Raw genomic sequence first — 19,175 nt, 5'->3', positions numbered from 1 at the left:
GTTTGTTATGGTTACTTCCAAGTGTTTTCACTTTAGGTGATAGGCTGAAATCTGAGCACTTTAGAGGTGAATCAATGCTAACCATGCACTTTTTAAAAATCAAACAAATTAATGGAGAAGTTTAAATCCAGTTTTAGAATGCAGATCAGATTTCACTCTCAGAACCTATCAGACTTTTTCTGCTACTTAGAAACCTAATATAAACCTTACAGCCTATGCCTCTTCTAACAGCAGCTCAAAAGGCACGTGTACATTCCTGTCCTTAGTAAATAAGTTTAATTAGCATGATGTAATAAATTTTAGCAGAAAGTGTATTATTCCAAACAGTTTCTTTTTCCAAGCATGTTGGCCGGCAACCTTTGTTGAAACAAAGGAACCAGCCACCTGCATCTCTAAGCACAAATCAAACACAAAGAGCCAGTGTGCCAGAGGCTTCCTCCTACCTGGCCAGTAGAGCCAGAAGGCAATGTTTGCCCAGGTTTCATGTACAGGGTCTTCTCCTGATCAAAGGAATAGGAGCAAACACTGCCTGCCCCAGTGAGTCCTGAAGGTAAGTTTCTAAGAAGAGGGCATCATTCTCCTGAAGAATGTTGAATACCTGTCTTTAATTAAAGTATAGAAGAGCCTGTCCTGATGCATTTGTATAAGGAGTTAGAATTTTAAAATAAGCCAGAGACAAAAGATTTTGACCACATATTTAGGAGCATCTACTTTAAAAAATTAGAATTTTTGCCCACATGGGGGTTGTTTTTAAAATTCACATTATTCATGTTTGATGACCCAGTGAAATTAAAAGAAATTATTGTGAGAAACTGGATATCACATCTGTTATAATGTCACCAAAAGGTCAATAACATCATCATGAGATATGTGGAAGAAGGACACTCATTAAGCTTTTTATATATATCTGACATTTTCAATAAGCATATATTGTCGGCAGTCATTGAGCTTATCGATATGACTTAATAATCTGCTATTCCTAGTAAAATTTATCGACTTTGCAGTTACCTATTTTATCAATTAAGGAGGTTTAAACACAATGAGATCATTTGTCTGCCCAAAATGTACTAAAAATGTTCTCATAGAAAGTCCAATGAAGTCAAAATTCAAAGACTCCAGAAATACATTACACATATGGAATTTACTTGAATTTCTGGATGTGTGAATTTTCTATTCTGTATTCCCTAAACAAATAACTTTTGAGAGCATACCAGGAGAGTAAAGGAGAGGAGAGGAGGGGAGAGGAAGGGAGGGGAGGGGAGGGGAGGGGAGGGGAGGGGAGGGGGTGAGGCTGTCCTACTCTTATGAAGCTTGAAATCTGAAGCTGTAGCTCACAACTGACCCTTTATCAGAACCACCTGGAGGTTTCTTTAAAAGAAAGATTGCTAGGCCCCATCCGCAGAGTTTCTGATTCAGGAGTTATAGGGTGTGGTGAATATTTGCATGTCTAAGTTTCCAGGTGGTAGAGATGCTGCTAGTCTAGGGGATCACACTTTTAGGTCCATAGAGATCTAAAGACCTGAAACAAATTGACATGTTTTCTGAACCCAGTTTGAAGCCCTAGTTGAAACAAGAGCTCCAAGAAGGCTTCTCCCTAGAAACAGTGTTTATACAGAGATCTGAGTGAGGAGGGAGCTGTGAAGGTTCAGGGGAGTGGGTGGGAGAGCGTTCCTGACACAGGAAATCTGCCAGAAATCCTTATGGCCATGGAACAGAGTTTCAAAGAGTGAAAGGTACCCAGGGTGCTGGGGTGCAGGACACGGGGAAAGTGTCTCTTGAAAGGAGGCTGAAAAGGAAGGCAGGAAAGAGACCAAACAGGACTTAACCTGCCATAAGGATGTGGGGGTTTTATCCCAAGAGCAATGGAAAGACATTTAAGACATTTAAGGATGATAACAAAGCAGATGATATGATTAGATACATTCTACATACTCTGGATTCAGTGTGGAGAATGTTTGGAGGATGCCCAGAATAGCAGCAAGGAGTTTGCTTATTATTTTTTGTTGAATGTAAAGATAACCAGTGGTGAAAGTCATGGCAGCATTACTGACGAACAAAGTCAGAGCCAGTGAGTGGAAGAACCTGTGTGTCAGGAAAGCTCCCATTTTCAGGCTCGTGCTCATGTTGATGACCCTGAGAATCACTGGCCCCCTGTTGTCTTTCAGACCCTCTACTAACAATCCCAAACATCCAGGGGCCAAAAGGCATATCAGTACTATAAATTAAAGACTTCATTAAATAGAATCGATAGATTCTTCCTCCCAAGAGAGCAAGAGTCATCAGACTATGAAGTCAAGGTAGTCATTCTCAATAAGCACAAAAGTCCCTAGCTCTTCAAACACAAAGGGTGTGATTTTACAGCAAGCTTGCATCTGCTCCCATAATGATTGGCATTGTGTGGCACACCTGTGTTTACTTTTCCAACTCGCTTAAAGAAAAAAGAGCTATAAGGCTTGTCTCAGGAAAACAAAAAATAAAAGGCTAACCCATGGACAAATGAGAAGCAAGATCCAAATATGAGCTAAGTACCAGCCTAATTGCTCCATTCCCTCATCTCTGTCTTGCAGGATGTTGAGATTTGGGGTACAGATGAATCCATCATTCCAGGACTGAGCATAGTACCCAATAGATAGCTGTTCAGTCCTTGCCCCGTTCCCTCTCTCTTGCACCCAGTGGTCCCCAGTGCCCGTTGTTCTCATCTTTGTGTCCCCGTGTACCGAGTGTTAAACTCACTTATAAGTGAGAACATGCAATATTTGGTTTTCTGTTTCTCTATCAGTTCACTTAGGATAATAGCCCCAGCTGCACCCATATTGCTACAAAGGGCATCATTTTGCTCATTTTCATGGCTGCAGAGTATTCCCTGGTGTGTATATAGCACATTGTCCTTATCCAATCCAGCACTGATGGGCACTGTGTTGATTCCATGTCTTTGCTATTGTGAATAGTGTTGTGATAAACATAGGGGTGCATATGTCTTTTTGGTAAAATGATTTATTTTCCTTTGGGTAATAATCCCAGTAAAGGGATTATTGGGTTGAAAGGTAGTTCAACTTTTAGGTCTTTGAGAAATCTCCAAACTGTTTTCCACAATGACTGGACTGATTTACCCACCAACAGTGTGTAAGTGGGCAAAAGACATGGACAGACACTTCTCAAAAGAAGACATACAAGCAGCCAACAAACACAAAAAACGTTCATTGTCACTAATCAGAGCAATGCAAGTCAAAACCACAGTGAGATACCATCTCACACCAGTCAGAATGGCTTTTGTCAAAAAGTCAAAAAATAACGTTTGACTTTCGTTGGCAAGTCTGCAGAAAAAAAAGGAAAAACTCCTCAGGTATTTGAATTTGGAAGAGTGAGACAGAATTCATAGTTTTCTGATAATTTAGAGTTTGCATTTTTACTTCAGTCAAGATAGACTACCTCTCCACAAATCTCTCAGTTTTCAGACTTTGGAACTCAATCCCTTCATTTGCAATGGAAATGTGAATAACCTACTTTGCTAGCTAAGGAGAGTCTCTATGCAAAGATTGAAAAGCATTCTTTCTTCATCATTTGAACCAGGAGATGAGGCCAAAAGCAAAAAAGTCTGGAGCCATGGCTGTTTATGAAAGAGGAGCCAAAGTTGTCGTTTTAATTCTAGGATTCAAATGGACAGAAATGAAGGATAAAGTGTGTTTGGAGAATTCTGCTTCTGTCTGCAGATATCAGTAATATGGAATGATGATTTGTCTTGGCAAATGGCTTCATGAGAAGGCTTTATTCAGTTCTTTTCTGTGTCCTCATATTTCCTGCCCATCTTTCCAAAAACACACAAGAGTATATATTAAATTTTTTGAACCTACAAAATATCGTGAAAGTATCACACATTTCTTATACAGAATTTATAGGCCAGGCACAGTGGCTCATGCCTGTAATCCCAGCACTTTAGGAGGATAAGACAGGTGGATCACCTGAGGTCAGGAGTTCGAGACCAACCTGGCCAACATGTGAAACCCTATCCCTACTAAAACACACACACACACACAAATTATCTGGGCATGGTGGCAGGCACTTGTAATCCCAGCTACTCAGGAGGCTGAGGCAGGAGAATCACTTGAACCCATGAGATGGAGGTTGCAGTGAGCTCAGATCATGCCATTGCACTCCAGCCTGAGCAACAAGAGCAAAACTCTACCTCAAAAAAAAAAGAATCTATAAGGTATACAGAATTACAACATATGAAATAAAAATCACAACCTTAATTCCTAGCAAATAATCACTTTATTATCTTTACATATTTAATGTAATGTTTAATATGCTTAACTTTAATATTTCATAGTTATTTTCTAAAAATATATAGTTTTGGCCCAGTGAGGTAGCTCACACCTGTAATCCCAGCACTTTGGGAGGCTGAGGTGGGCAGATCACCTGAGGTCAGGAGTTCAAGACCAGCCTGACCAACATGGAGAAACCCCATCTCAACTAAAAATACAAAATTAGCTGGGCGTGGTGGCACATGCCTGTGATCCCAGTTACTCAGGAGGCTGAGGCAGGAGAATCCAAGAGGCAAAGGTTGCACTGAGCCAAGATTGCACAACTGCACTCCAGCTCAGGCAAAAAGAGCAAAACTTCATCTCCTATATATATATATATATATATATATATATGGTTTTAAATTCAGCTTTTTAAACCTGACATATGAAATTGTTAAATAGTATCACTGCTAAAATTTAACATCATGAACAAAATCAATGGAAAAAAGAAAACCTGTGAAAGAGAATTAATTAGCATTACCCTTTTCTGCCTCAGTTTTTCACCTGATGAAAACTGTTTCAGATGTTTTTGGTTCCTGCTCTTAAACATGGCAACACACACAGTGGAATGTTGTTCTTAATGTTGCTGTCACTATGCAGCTCAGTGGCTGCCTGATTGGAACCATGAACATTTTTCAGCAAGTCTCCAAGAAGCAGAAGTAACTCAAACTCAGGAAGCACAGCCAGGGGCTAAATATGCCTTTGTCGGCTTCATTGAGTGTGTTTTCCCCTGAGGTTCATTTGTATCACACGGAAGTCTCTGAAGTTTTGTGTAGGGTGACAGTGTATGACAGTATTTATGCTTTGCCCTTAGTGGATTCAAATTGTAAGAATCACTTTGTAAAGAATAGGGCAGGGTTCTTGGTTTTTAGGGAAGGAATAGTTTGGCCACTTAATTACGTTGTAAGTCATTATTAAAACAAGAGGAAAAAATCTCTTAGTACAACGAATAGTTGACGTCTACTCTATGGACTTGAGACATAATTCACTTCCACCCATAATCTTGTTCCACATTCACGCATATTACAGTTTTATAAAATTAAATAAAAATTGTTTCTTTCAGCCAGCCAAATATCTAATAAGATTGAGTAACTCATTTCTTGCTAAGTGCATTATTCATGGCAAACGTCAGAATGCAAGTAATTCCCATCTGCTAAGCAGCTGCAATACAGGCCACAAAGTGCAAAGTACACCTAAGCATTTTACGGTAAACTCTGGGTCCACTATTACTCATTAAAACCAAGCTGGAGCCTTAAAGGAACAGGACACCGGGATTGTCTCACCATCCCTCTCCCTGACCTACCCCCCACCAAGATCAGTCTCTCCCTGGCTAGCTCTCTTCCAGAGCCATGATGAAGAATGATGGATATTCCTCAGCTTATACCAGGATTCTCTCTCCATACTGCCTGTGGCAGGGTGCCAACTTCTATCCTGGAGAAACCTATAATTTACATGTTCATTTAGCTAGAAGTCCAGTTTGTATGGAAATTTGGTATTCTTCAGTTTAGTGAAAACACTATCCTTATTATATAGTGTTTGATGATGTTTAAAAACATCCTTGTTACATATTGTGATACAGTGTTTCATGTTCCAAAAACCAAGGCCTTTTCCTAGAAAATAATTTTTTGTGTCTCACATAAAAAGCATAAGAACCTTTTGTCTATGTCTTGGGCATGCCTTGGACATCATAGATTTGTAAACTGGAAAACTGGACGTAGAATCCATTTCTTATCACTTATTTTTTAAAGTGTTTTTAGGGACACCAAACAGTCTATGCTAAGCAGTCTGGTCATGCTGGAAGGTGAACTTTTACAGGTTTGAGGGGCAAAGGTGCACAGTTTCTTTTTGAGGGGGTCCATATGTAACATTTAGGTACTAAAATTACCACTGACAGGTCACAGTGTAAATTAAATCAGTGTTTCTCTTATTGACTAGCGACTGCCCAGATAATACTTTAATGATTGCCTTTAAGTCCTAAACCAGACAATGCCTGTAACTATTTTAGGCCCCTTATGGACTTTAGAATAATCCATATACATGGGACATTTGTTCAGCTTTCCTTGGAACATCAGCCTCATTTCTGCACCTCTACTGCACTAGTGTTGCAGTGGTCTCACTCATCTTGCTGCCTCTATCTTGTCTCGTTCTGAAATCTGTCTTCCACATTCTACCTAGTGTTCCTTAGTATCATCCTGTCTTTCCCCTGCCTAGAATTTTCAAAAGCTGCCCATTGTCTGCAAAGTGAATTCCAAGTTTCTTAAAATGATTCACGGGGCTCATTCATTGCTCAGCATTCCCCATTTTACAAATTGTATTCCTGGAATCCCAACTCTGAGTTTTTTCTGCGAACTATAGAAATAGCTATTAGTTCAACCATTGTGGAAGACAGTGTGGAGATTCCTCAAGGACCTAGAAATAGAAATTCCATTTGACCCAGCAATCCCATTACTGGGTATATATCCAAAGGATTATAAATCGTTCTACTACAAGGACACATGCACACGAATGTTCATTGCAGCACAGTTTACAATAGCAAAGGCCTGGAACCAACCCAAATGCCCATCGATGATAGACTGGACAGGGAAAATGTGGCACATATACACCATGGAATATCATGCAGCCATAAAAGACGATGAGTTCGTGTCCTTTCTAGGGACATGGATGAACCTGGAAACCATCATTCTCAGCAAACTGACACAAGAACACAAAATCAAACACCGCATGTTCTCATTCATAGACGGGTGTTGAACAATGAGAACACATGGGCACAGGGAGGGGAGCACTACACACTGGGGTCTGTTGGGGGGAAATAGGGGAGGGGCAGTGGGGGGTGGGGAGTTGGGGAGAGATAGCATGGGGAGAAATGCCAGATACAGGTGATGGGGAGGAAGGCAGCAAATCACACTGCCATGTGTGTACCTATGCAACAACCTTGCATGTTCTTCACATGTACCCCAAAACCCAAAATGCAATAAAAAAAAATAGCTACATGTCCTTGTTCATGTTGTTTCTTTGCCAGGTAAGCTCTTTACACTCTTCTTTTCCTGTTTAATTCTCATCCACCAAGGCTCACCATCAGCGACATCGATTCCTTAGAACTCTCACCCACCCTCCGCCTATGACTAAGTCCTCTTGATGGTGCTCATACAGCAACTGTAGCATGTTCAATAAATGACATTCTGTGGGGTGGTGTAATGTGAAAAATGCAGATGATCAATTTGACGGTAATTCTTCAACGTGTTCTTTCCCTAATGCCAAGTTAAACTAGACTGTTACAGACGTACATTTTATTCTCAAGGTTACATTAGAGACATTGTTTCATAAACTAATCATTTTCAAAAGTTTCTCTGGTAAGGCACATAATTAAAAGAAATGTTTGGACAACATTCACCATTGCTATAGTTTGTTCATGCAACTTCTGAATTTTCCTTTCTAATTCCTTGCTTTGTATTGCACCACTAATTTACCTAATTTTATTCCAGTACTTTAGTTTACTGAGCTCTAATCAGCAACACAAAAATCTTTTAAAGTGCAATTAATAATCAAAAAGAGTCTGCTCCTGGTGAGAAAAATATGGAAGACTTCTGTGGCATCCAGCTACCCTGTATTACAGAGTGGATTACAGATTGGAACAGTGTCTCTGCAAAGAGCCGGATTATAAATATTTCAGGCTTTGTAGGCCATATGGTTGCTGTCACAACTACTCAGCTCTGCAGTTATAACAGAAAAACAGCCATAGACAATAAGCAGAAAAATTAGTATGGTGATATTCCAATATGTTTATTTACAAAAACAAGCAGCTTGGGACCACAGTTTGCCAACACCCTGTGTCATTTGGAGACTTATTTCAGTTGAGGATTTAGTCAGGCTCTATTCAGGTTCAGAAACATTTTCCAATTGCACATGATCCAGAGGTAAACACTTTGAAGGCCACTCATACTATACTATATAAAGTACTTTTATCAGAAGCAGAAGCTGAGGAAATAAAATTATGTAAGACTCCATTTGCTTTTGTAACAACTCTCAAAGCTCAGCATAACAGGAGTTGCATCCAAGTGTTCCTGAAATTTCTTTCCTGTGAAATTTCTTGATGGTGAAATTTCTTAATGGTGTTCTGGTACTAAACAATGAGCACTATAAATCATGTTCATGTTCTAGGCCAGTAGTGTAATTTTTAGGAAATATCCTATGCCAATGACCCCAGGAGAACAAAATCAGCGTGACCAATGATATTTAGAAAAGACATGTTCATTAACATTAAAAATTTAAAGTAATCCACTCAGGAAATGGACTGACAGCATGGAGGACTTTGGGAGAATCTTTTTTACGGCAGTTGTGTGGAGTGTATTGATCCTTGAAAATGTCACTTTGAAAATTACAAGGAAGAAACGTCCAATGGCAAAATATGTGTTTACATGATTTCAAACATGTAACAGTCAGAATATACAAATTCTATCATTCAATATTCAGTATTTATTGAAGAAGAATCTACTGTGAGCAAGTTTCTGGTCTGAGAACCAGGAACACAGGAGGGAATAAAGTGGACCAAACTTTCCGCCCTCTCATTTTCTCATAAGACAGAGATAGATATGGAGGATCAAAGGGATTTTAGCAATTGAAATACTTGGAATTTTAATATCATGGTTTGTTGGGGGTCAGAATTTGTCAAGTTCCTGGTATATATCAAGTACTCTTCCAGGCACAAAATACAGTGTGAACAAAACACGTACATACCCCTGCCCTGTTGGAGCTACATTCAATGGAGGCGACAGAACCAAAGGAAGTAAGTAAAATATATAGAAGTTGACTCAGGGACGGGGCAAAGGAGGAAATCAAGATATAAAATGCTGGGAAAAGGTGAACTTTTAGACTGGGCGATCAGGAAGGATATCTTGAGAAGTTGACTTTTGATTAACTAATTAAAGAAGATGAATGAGCTGGCAATGTGTAAGTTTGGGAGAAGGTCATTCTGGGCAGAGGGATGAGCAAGTGCAAAGGCCCCAAGATGGGAGTGTGCCTGGAGTGGCCAAGGAACACCAGGGGGGCTGATGGTTGCGTGGAGTGAGTGAAGGGTGGGAGGAAATCAGATGGAAGAGGTAACAGCAGACCAGTCGCATCCCACCTTTTAAGACATTGAACGGATGTTGGTTTTTAATCTGAAAAACAAGAAGGCATTGGAGAGTGTGGAGCAAAGGGGAGAGATGGTCAGGTTTGCATTAAAACAGTTTCTGCTGTTGAGAGTTAACAACAGGTACAGGGAGGCTTTTAGGAGGCTGCTGCAGTAATCCAGGTGACAAATGATGTCGTCTCAAGAGGAGCATCTCAAGACATGGAGACACTGAGAGAAAGATAGAATAGAGGTGTGATAAGAGCCAGTGTTCCCACTGCCAGGGCCCACCTGCCACAAAAGGTGAGATAAGTCAGGTGCATTCCTTACTGTAGCTTTATTTCCAGTAGGAGGCACAGGGAGGAGTTTCTAGGCAAGAAAGCGCTGGGTCACTCACCAGCACATCTGTTCTCAGATCTTGATACCCAGCTGGAAGGGGCGGGAAGGAAGAGGGCTCCTCCCCTACAAGCTTTCCAGGCCGGAGCCTGCCATTGCCAGCTGTGTGGGGCAGGCCTGGAGAGGAGCACCCCTGCCAAAGTAATGATAAGCCTTTGCTCACTATGGCTTCACTCACCCAGCTGGGATCTTTAACTTCTGTGGTTGCCTTTAATGCTCTAAACAGCCCCAGCAAGTAGGGCGGATCGCCTTCATTTCACAGCTGTGGAAATTCAGGGAGACTAAGTGGCAAACAGATTTGGAGAGCTGGGGCACTGCTGTCCCATCCCATGCTCTGGGCACACAGGAGGGAGTAATGTGTAGAGAGACAGTATCAGGCACAACCAAGTTCTTAATTTAGGTTGATTTTAAATGTTGAAATACATAAAAGAATATGAAATCAAATTTCTGTTTCGCGGCTGCCTCCTGCTACAGAACACTCTTCTCACCATCCTTGTCCTGAATCATTTTCCGACATTTTCCCACCTTTGGTTATTTATTTATGAATTGGCACCTTCAACATTTGTTGATGTTTTAAGAATGCTTCCATTTCCAATGACCTATGTTAAAGTGACAGAGCAGTAAAGATTCCATTAAACCATTTCTTTCTGTCTCAAACCTTTATAAAAGCACCATTACCACCTTTTACAGTTAAAAAGCTTAAGATTGATTGTAATTGAACTTTTTATTTTTATTTTTAGGGAACAACTTAATTCTTTATTGAAGACCTATAACATTTTTTATAAGAACCAGAAAAATCTGCATATTTTATATGGAGAGGTAAGCTCATTGAAAAAAGGCAATCCAGTTTTATTCACAAACACACACCCAATTCTGGAAGAAACAAGTGAAAGTTTAACTTGATAATGATTCTTATTTTTAGACTTGGGCTTGGAACACTTGTGACTTTCTAAGCAGTTTTGAGATAGAAAACATTAAAAAATTTTAATGACATATTTTCTATTTTAAAAATAGAGTACGAATATTTTTCACGGCATTTCCACTGAAGATTTATCACAATACTTTCTTACAAATGCACCAAAATGTATATAGAAAGATATTCACTGTGATGTCATTTGTAATGGAGAAAATTTGAAGATGTCACTACTAATTAGGGATTATTCAAATAAATCATGATGCATCTGTAACGTAAAATTTGATTTGGTTTTTTAAATGAATGCATTGGATTCCAATAAATGTGCACTGTATCAAAATAAAAATTTTTAAATATCGAAGAAAGAATTAGGAAAGTCCTGAAGCTAGAAAGCATTTAACTTGTAAGTTCAGGGGTACAAGTGCAGGTTTGTTACATAGGTAAACATGTATCATAGTGTTCTGTTGTACAGATTACTTCATCATCCAGCTATTGAGCCTACTACCCATTAGTTATTTTTCCTGATCCTATCCCTCCTCCCAATTTCCACCCTCTGACAGGCCCCAGTGTCTGTGGTTCTCCTCTATGTGTTCATGTGCTCTCATCATTTAGCTCCCATTTATAAGTGAGAGCATACTATATTTGGTTTTCTGTTCCTGTGTCAGTTTGCTAAGAATGATGGCCTCTATCCCTGCGAATGACATGATCTTGTTTTTTTTTTTTTTTTGCGTAGTATTCCATGGTGTACATATACCATATTTTCTTTATCCAGTCTGTCATTGATGGAGATTTAGGCTGAGTCCATGTCTTTACTATTATAAATAGTGCTGCAATGAACATATATGTGTGTGTGTGTCTTTATAATAAAATGATTTATTTTCCACTGGGCATATACCCAATAATGGGATTGATGGGTCAAATGGTATTTCTGTCTTTAGGACTTTGAGTAATCAACATAATGCCTTTCTCAATGATTGGACTGATTTATACTCCCACCAGCAGTGTATAAGGATTCCTTTTTCTCCACAACCTTACCAGCATCTGTTATTTTTTGACTTTTTAGTAATAGCCATTCTGACTGGTGTGAGATGTTATTTCATTGTGGTTTTGATTTGTATTTCTCTAATGAACAGTTATGTAGAGCTTTTTCATATGATTGCTGGCCGCATGTATGTCTTCTTTTCAGAAGTGTCTGCTCATGTCCTTTGCCCACTTTTTAATGGGGTTGTTTGGTTTTTTTTCCTCACAAATTTGTCTAAGTTCCTTGTAGATGCTGAATATTAGATCTTTGTCAGATGCATAGTTTGCAAAAATATTCTCCTCTTCTGTAGATTGTCTGTTTACTCTGTTGGTAGTTTCTTTTGCTGTACAGAACTCTTTACTTTAATTAGGTCCCATTTGCCAGTTTTCGGTTTTGTTGCAATTGCTTTTGGCATCTTCATCATGAAATCTTTGCACATGTCTATGTTCTGGATGTTATTACCTAGGTTATACTCCAGCGTTTTTATATTTTTAGGTTTTATATTTAAATGATTAGTCCATCTTGAGTTAATTTTTGCATATGGTGTAAAGAAGGGATCAAGTTTTAATTTTCTGCATATGGCTAACCAGTTATCTTAGCACCATTTATTGACTAGGGAATCCTTTCCCCATTGCTTATTTTTGTCAGATTTGTTGCTGATCAGATATTTGTAGGTATGCAGTATCATTTCTGGGTTCTCTATTCTGTTCCATCAGTCTATGTGTCTGTTCTTGTACCAGTACCATGCTGTTTTGGTTACTGTAGCTCTGTAGCATAGTTTGAAGTCAGGTAGTGTGATGCCTCCAGCTTTGTTCTTTTGCTTAGGATTTCCTTAGCTATTCAGGCCTTTTGGATCTATATGAATTTTAAAATAGTTTTTTTCTAGTTCTGTGAAGAATATCAATGGTAGTTTAATGGAAATAGCATTGAATCTATAAATTGCTTTGGGCAGTATGGCCATTGTTTTTCCATTTCTTTGTGTCATCTGTGATTTCTTTGAGGAGTGACTTAAGTTCTCTTTGTAGATGTCTTTCACTTCCCTTGTTGGCTGTATTCCTAGGTATTTTATTCTTTCTGTGGGAATTTGTTTGGGATTTGGCTCTAAGCTTGACTATTGTTGGTGTATAGGAATGCTAGCAATTTTTGCATATTTATTTTGTATCCTGAGACTTTGCTGAAGTTGCTTATCAGCTTAAGAAGCTTTTGGGCTGAGATGATGGGGTTTTCTAGATATAAATCATGTCATCTGAAAACAGGGATATTTTGACTTCCTCTCTTGCTATTTGAATGCCCTTTATTTCTTCAAAGAATTTTTAGGAGTGCAACTGGCAGACTAGTGTACAAAGTGGCCTTATGTTTACTTTTTTTCTTTTAAAAAAAAATTTCAGTGCTTCATTCTCCACAGTTCTCTTCACTCAGCCTTGTATTCTGATGGGTCTCACTTTACATATTTACAGTATCTTCTGGCCAGAGGACATTAGAATTTTCTACTCCTGATATAAATCTTCGAATTTCATGGCACAGCATGGACTTAAGGCAACCATGATTAAATCTGCAGTTTGGACGGAAGGAAATTTACAAAGCACTCTGGCCTTTCCTACTAAGCTTAAATGATTTAGTTCAATTGGGTATTTAAATTACTTTCCCAAATACAATAACATACTGAATTAAATAACTAATCCCTTTATAAAGAAGTGGGCCTAATTTTAAGTTATTTCAACATTGTCCTATTTCTTAAATCTTTAATATATATAATTATAAAAATATAAAATTTAGGAAAAGATTAAAACTAGGAAAATGATTATTTATATTTTAATTCAAAAGTTTCCGCAAAATTCATGATGATAAATTTGTTTTCTTTAGGTAAATGTTTGAGTTTTGGTGTTATGAACATTTAAGTTGAGGCATATTCTTTTCAATTCTGTACATCAGTGCTCTATTTATAATACAAAAGTTTTTTAGGCCGGGAGCAGTAACTCACGCCTATAATCCCAACACTTTGGGAGGCCAAGGCAGGCAGATCACCTGGAGTCAGGAGTTCGAGACCAATCTGGCTAGAAACCCTGTCTGTACTTAAAAAAATACAAAAATTAACCAGATGTGGTGGTGCATGCCTGTAATCCCAGCTACTGGGGAGGCTGAAACAGGAGAATCACCTGAACCAAAGAGATGGAGGTTGCAGTGAACCGAGATCACACTACTGTACTCTAGCCTGGGCAACAGAGGAAGACTCTGTCCCCAAAAAAAAAAAAAAAAAAAAGTTATTTAATTTTTAAAAATAGTTTCACGTTTTATATAATTTTTAAAGCTGTATGAAGTGATACAGCTTTTCAATCTTTACACACTGGTCAATAAAGTCATAATTCAGAATTTTTCAAATCTTCTGACACTGTTTAAAAGGGGCAGTCCTTGGATGACAATATGTGGCTTTATTCATCTTTGATTAATCAACCAATTAATGAAACAAATATTTATTGAGTGTCTACCATGTACCAGATACCATTTTAAAAGCTGGAGATATAGCAATAAAGAATTTAACAACTTCAGCAGAGTAGTGAGGTTTTTTTTTTTTCAGAGTTTCTATGAATTTTTGATACAAAAGCTTAATTGAGTTCTAGTTAGGCAGAGAAAGAATGCTATCCACCATTAACTAAACTATATAATCTATATTATGCATGGTCATTTCAAGGAACAAATTGTGTTTGGTTGCTGAAAAAAACTGATTGGTAACTAACCTCTTAGTAATCTGAAATGTAAATCTAAAGTGGAAAAAGTGCAAAACTTTGTTTCAGGAGTGATTCCAAAGGAAGTTTATCAGCCAAAGAAATAATAAACAGTAATATAGAGCACCTATTGAATTCCAGGTGCTATGAATTAGGAATTATCATAATGTCTGTTTTTCAGATAAGAAAACCCAAGCTTAAAGGTGGCCAGCAACTTGTCCAAGGCCACAACTAGGAAGTGGCAGAGCCAGGGTTTGAGCACAGGTCTGTGTGATTTCAGAGTCGAGTTTTCATTACGCTCTCAAATAAGAATTGAGTTATTAAATGCTGTCTAACAATCAATTTTTCATAATATTAATAGTTAATGGATGTTAAAATAGGTATTTTGTTGCTGGCATATGACTTTTGTTAGTTTCTGTATTTTCCAAAGCTTTTATAACAGAAAACATTAACATTGGAAAATGACTTTGAGATATATATATACATTGACTATTTATACTTTAATTCAAAAGTTTCCACAAAATTCACAATGTTAAGCTTGTTTCCTTCTTCTATTATATTATGTTTCTAATTTTAAAGAAATTCTTCAAATGCTGTTGTTTTTACAAAAATATCCTATCTAGCCAGGTGCGGTGACTCACGCCTGTAATCTTAGCACTTTGGGAGGCTGAGGTGGGCTGATCAAGAGGTCAAGAAATTGAGATCATCCTGGCCAACATAGTGAAACCCCATCTCTACTAAAAATACAAAAAAAAAAAAAAATTAGCTGGGCATGATGGTGTTTGCCTGTAGTCCCAGCTACTCGGGAGGCCGAGGCAGGAGAATCAATTGAACCCAGGAGGCGGAGGTTGCAATGAGCCAAGATCATGCCACTGCACTCCAGCCTGGTGACAGGGTGAGACTCCTCTCAAAAAAAAAAAAAAAATCATATCTATAATGTTTTGAATTTTACAGCATGTTTTCACATATATTATTTTACTTGTTCTTCATAACTTTGTGAGTTAAACTTTTTTCTGTTCGCAAATGAGGAAATAGCTGCTAAATCTTTAAATAGTTTTTTTTCTGATTTCTAGTTCATTACAGTTTTTAAATCTGCTTTAATTTTAAATTAAACAAAATTAGAGAATTAAAATTCCACTTAATTGAAGAATCATAGAGTTCAGAAAGTATTTTAACATACTGTGACCTCTGGTGGACATGCCATTACCATTTTGATTTACTCACTTTGCTGGGTATCACTGTTTTCAAAAATAAAAGAATGTTTTAAAAATAGAATTGTTTTGTAGATAAAGTGGAAAGCCAAACAATATCCCTGGGATTTCTTTTTAACCTATTAAGGTTTCTTATGTACTTAATTTCTACATCTTCAGTTAAAACATTTACCTTCTATAAATAATACGAAAACAATCTGGGGGATTATTGATTTCTTCCTTAGACTGAAGATGGCAAACTAATGGTTGAAGGAATGCTGGACATTTTCTGGGGAGTAAAACGACCTATACAGCTAAAAATACAAGATGAGAAGCCATTCTCTTCTTTTACTAGGATGAAGTTATCAGATGTCTTCTCCAGCAAAGGGTAAGCTATCTTTCATGTTTTTAATTCCTCAGAAGATGATCTTCATATCTAGTTTTATTGTGTGCACTCTTGATGAGGGAAACTTAGGCTTGTGTGGAAATGATTATACACAATCTCACTTTATTTCCCAGTAACTCCATTAAGTTGGTGTTTAGAAACCAGGGTTCTTCAAGATTAGTTAATTTGTGCAAGATCTTCAATTACAATGTGGCAGAACTGCACTGGACCTTACTTCTGTCTGGGCTCCACAGCCTGCGGTCTCGACTCCTCTACTCTGTTACTTCTTTTCTGGAGACTGTATTCCCTCATTGGGAAAGACAAAATATAAAGGCAGAATTTGATTTACCCTGGCCTGGTTTCTAAAAATAAGAGAATAAAATCTAAATGTCTTATTTCCTTGGAACAAAGGGCTCATCGTGCTTTGTACCAAGGAAACTTAATGATGCTCCATCTGATTGTCCCAATCCCTTTCAACAGAGTGCCCAAAAATGCATTTGAAGTTAAATAAATGAACAAAACAGTCCTCTGTGTGAGTTTATGCAAGTGTACCTTGGATATCCAGGTTGGGCTAATTTTTTCCTTACTCCTTTACAAGTTTTAGAAAAAATAAAAAATATCCCCAGCAAGAATCATACCTATATAAAAGTTCCTTTCATTCTTTTTTCCATCCCTTCTTCTTTTTTAGTCCTTTACTCTCCAGCTTAACCCACTTTGTATATACATGGAGATACCAAGCCTTCTTTTCATACCATTTATCCTCCCGTCCATTGTTAGATGAGCTGGCATCCTATCAGAGGAGACAATGGAGATAAAGCTGCCAGGACAATTTGCCCAATGTGATCTTTGGCCACAACTAAGGAAAATCAGTTATCACCTTGACAGAAATCTGCTTTTCATCTGGAAAAAAAAAATATTTAAGCACTACTATGATTTTCACCTTGCCAATATTTCTCAAACATTATGCTACTGCCATGCTGAATGTTTTGTAATTTCCTACACATTTCATGCAATTTCTAATTTTCCCGGCTCTACCTGGAAGTCCACCTGCTTCTCCACATCAGTTTGCCTGACTGTCCTCCAACAATCCTTTCAGATTCAGCTCAGGTAACATATTCTTCAGAATGCAATTTCTGACCCCTCAGTCTATACTAGGTACACTGAAAACTTTTCTATATCACTTGACACACATGCAGTCAATTTTATTTTTGTATACTTGTCTCCTTGTCTATAGTGTAAGCTTCTTGGTAGTAGGGAATGTGCTTTATTCATCTTTGCATCCCAGTGCTAAACTGTGTGCCTGGCACAAAGAAGAGATTCAAAACGTAGAACAGAGTAAAATCCCCAGAAGCCTGTGGTTAAATGACATCTGCTTTGTTGTGACTATTTGGTCCCTCTGTCTATCTCTTGTCTCCCATCCAAGCTAAGGATTACCAATGAACTTAGGGCTCAGAGCCTAAGGAAGAACAGAAGGGAGGCTGCAGGCTGAGGCAGACTGAGAAAGCCCCGTGTTTCTCACTTCAGGCACCTGATGACTGATAGGGCTGATGATTCTAAGTAACGAGGAGCATCATTTAAAAGGAAAAATTACTCATGGGATCTGCTTTCAGGAAAGTGTACAAGATATGAATTTACAAAATTAACTACCATACTTTATATTACCTAAGACCTCATTGCAAAATTCTCTGAACAGCCACATCTGTTTGATGCATTTTAATTTTTTAATTCATGAAAATGTAATAAATATCAAACATTAAAGGAAAATGTCAAAGAGATGAAGTAAGGTAATTATACTATCACCTTAAGCCATCATTATTTTGAATGGCTTTACCAAGATATGTTCTAAGTTTTATTTTATTTTTAATTGACAAAAAAATAATTCTATACATTTATGTAATACAACATATTTTATGCATATATGCATTGTAGAATGAACAAAACAGGTTAATTAACATATCAATCATCTCAAATATTTATCTTTTTTGTGGTGAGAATAGAAAATATAAAAACTTCTCTCCTTTAACTCTTTTGAAATATACAATATGTTATTATTAACCAAGATATTTTTTAAGTTCTCAAATGTAAAACCCATGTTCCTAGCAATTCTGAATTTTTGAATGAGTTTCAAGAACCCAGGTGGACAAAGTAATATGCCTCTCCATATACTGCCACAGGTTCTAAAATAATATCCTCGGGATACACCTGCTATGGGATCCATTTACATTTTACATTGTTTATTAGTATATTGCTGTGAAACAAACAGGAATTGGCTCTCTTTTTGTTTAAAGTTGAGAAAAATTACCTAGAAACCTTCATCGGCTTGTCCTTTTCCAAAGTAACAAGACTGACCGTAGAATATTCGGCAAAAAATGATTCCATTCCTTACACATACACACAGAGCCACACGCACACAAGAGCAAGATTAGATTTGGTTGTCATTAATTCGCCAAGAATATTTCCTGGGAGCCAGCCAAACATTCAGGCAGGAAGGCACAGCATAATTGGAAATGGCTTTTCCCTGGCTTCTGCTTTGCTAATGGGGTAAGGTATCATTTCTGTTGTTGTTTCAATCCAGTCCTAGACACCCTCCCTCTGGTTGTTTCATTTAAGATAACATCCATTTAAATTGTCAACCTTTAATTGTGAAAAGAAATTGACTATTTCCTTACTCTTAGTCTTCTTCTGTTTTCTTTTTCCCACACTGGGCATCTCTGGGCAAAACTTAGACCTCTGCTCTTGCAAGATGACAGATTTTATATCTGCAGCAGGTAAACGTGGAGTAAATGACACGGAATTTCAGCTGCAGGAAGGGCTGTAATCTTGTGTCTTTCAGTTCACTCTTTGAGAGAATCAGTGGTCTTGTCACGTTAGTTTGTTTTAATTATGTTTGAAATGAATCACACGGAGGAAGTATGAGCTTAATTGGAGTGAAGAAGCTTTTTAAAAAATCAGTTTATTTGAGCTCTGACCACTTGTTTGTGGTCAATAAAGAACTGATTTAAAAAATCAGTTTATTTGAGCTCTGACCCTTTATGGAAACAATTCTACGGGCAGTGCTTTGATCTCTCATATCTGGTACAAGTGTTTTGGAAATCTTTCATTAACAAAAGAAAACAACACCCATGTTAAGGTTGTATTT

General features: G+C 37.8%; 1 protein-coding gene across 3 annotated transcripts in view; it reads left to right on the top strand.

Moving 5' to 3' along the window:
* Positions 1-19,175, top strand: part of RASSF6 (Ras association domain family member 6) — a 49,639-nt gene that overhangs the window by 11,484 nt on the left and 18,980 nt on the right. For all 3 annotated transcript variants that reach the window (XM_012464400.2, XM_064367853.1, XM_064367850.1), the window contains exons 3-4: positions 10,545-10,623; positions 15,897-16,039. In XM_012464400.2, the coding sequence (XP_012319823.1) occupies positions 10,545-10,623; positions 15,897-16,039 (222 nt within the window). The remainder of the gene's footprint in view (positions 1-10,544; positions 10,624-15,896; positions 16,040-19,175) is intronic.

This window comes from Aotus nancymaae, unplaced genomic scaffold, assembly GCF_030222135.1.
Source record: "Aotus nancymaae isolate 86718 unplaced genomic scaffold, 86718_ANA_hifiasm-v0.15.2.pri h1tg000006l, whole genome shotgun sequence".
NCBI lineage: Eukaryota > Metazoa > Chordata > Mammalia > Primates > Aotidae > Aotus > Aotus nancymaae.
This window is presented reverse-complemented; position numbering and strand designations above follow the sequence as displayed.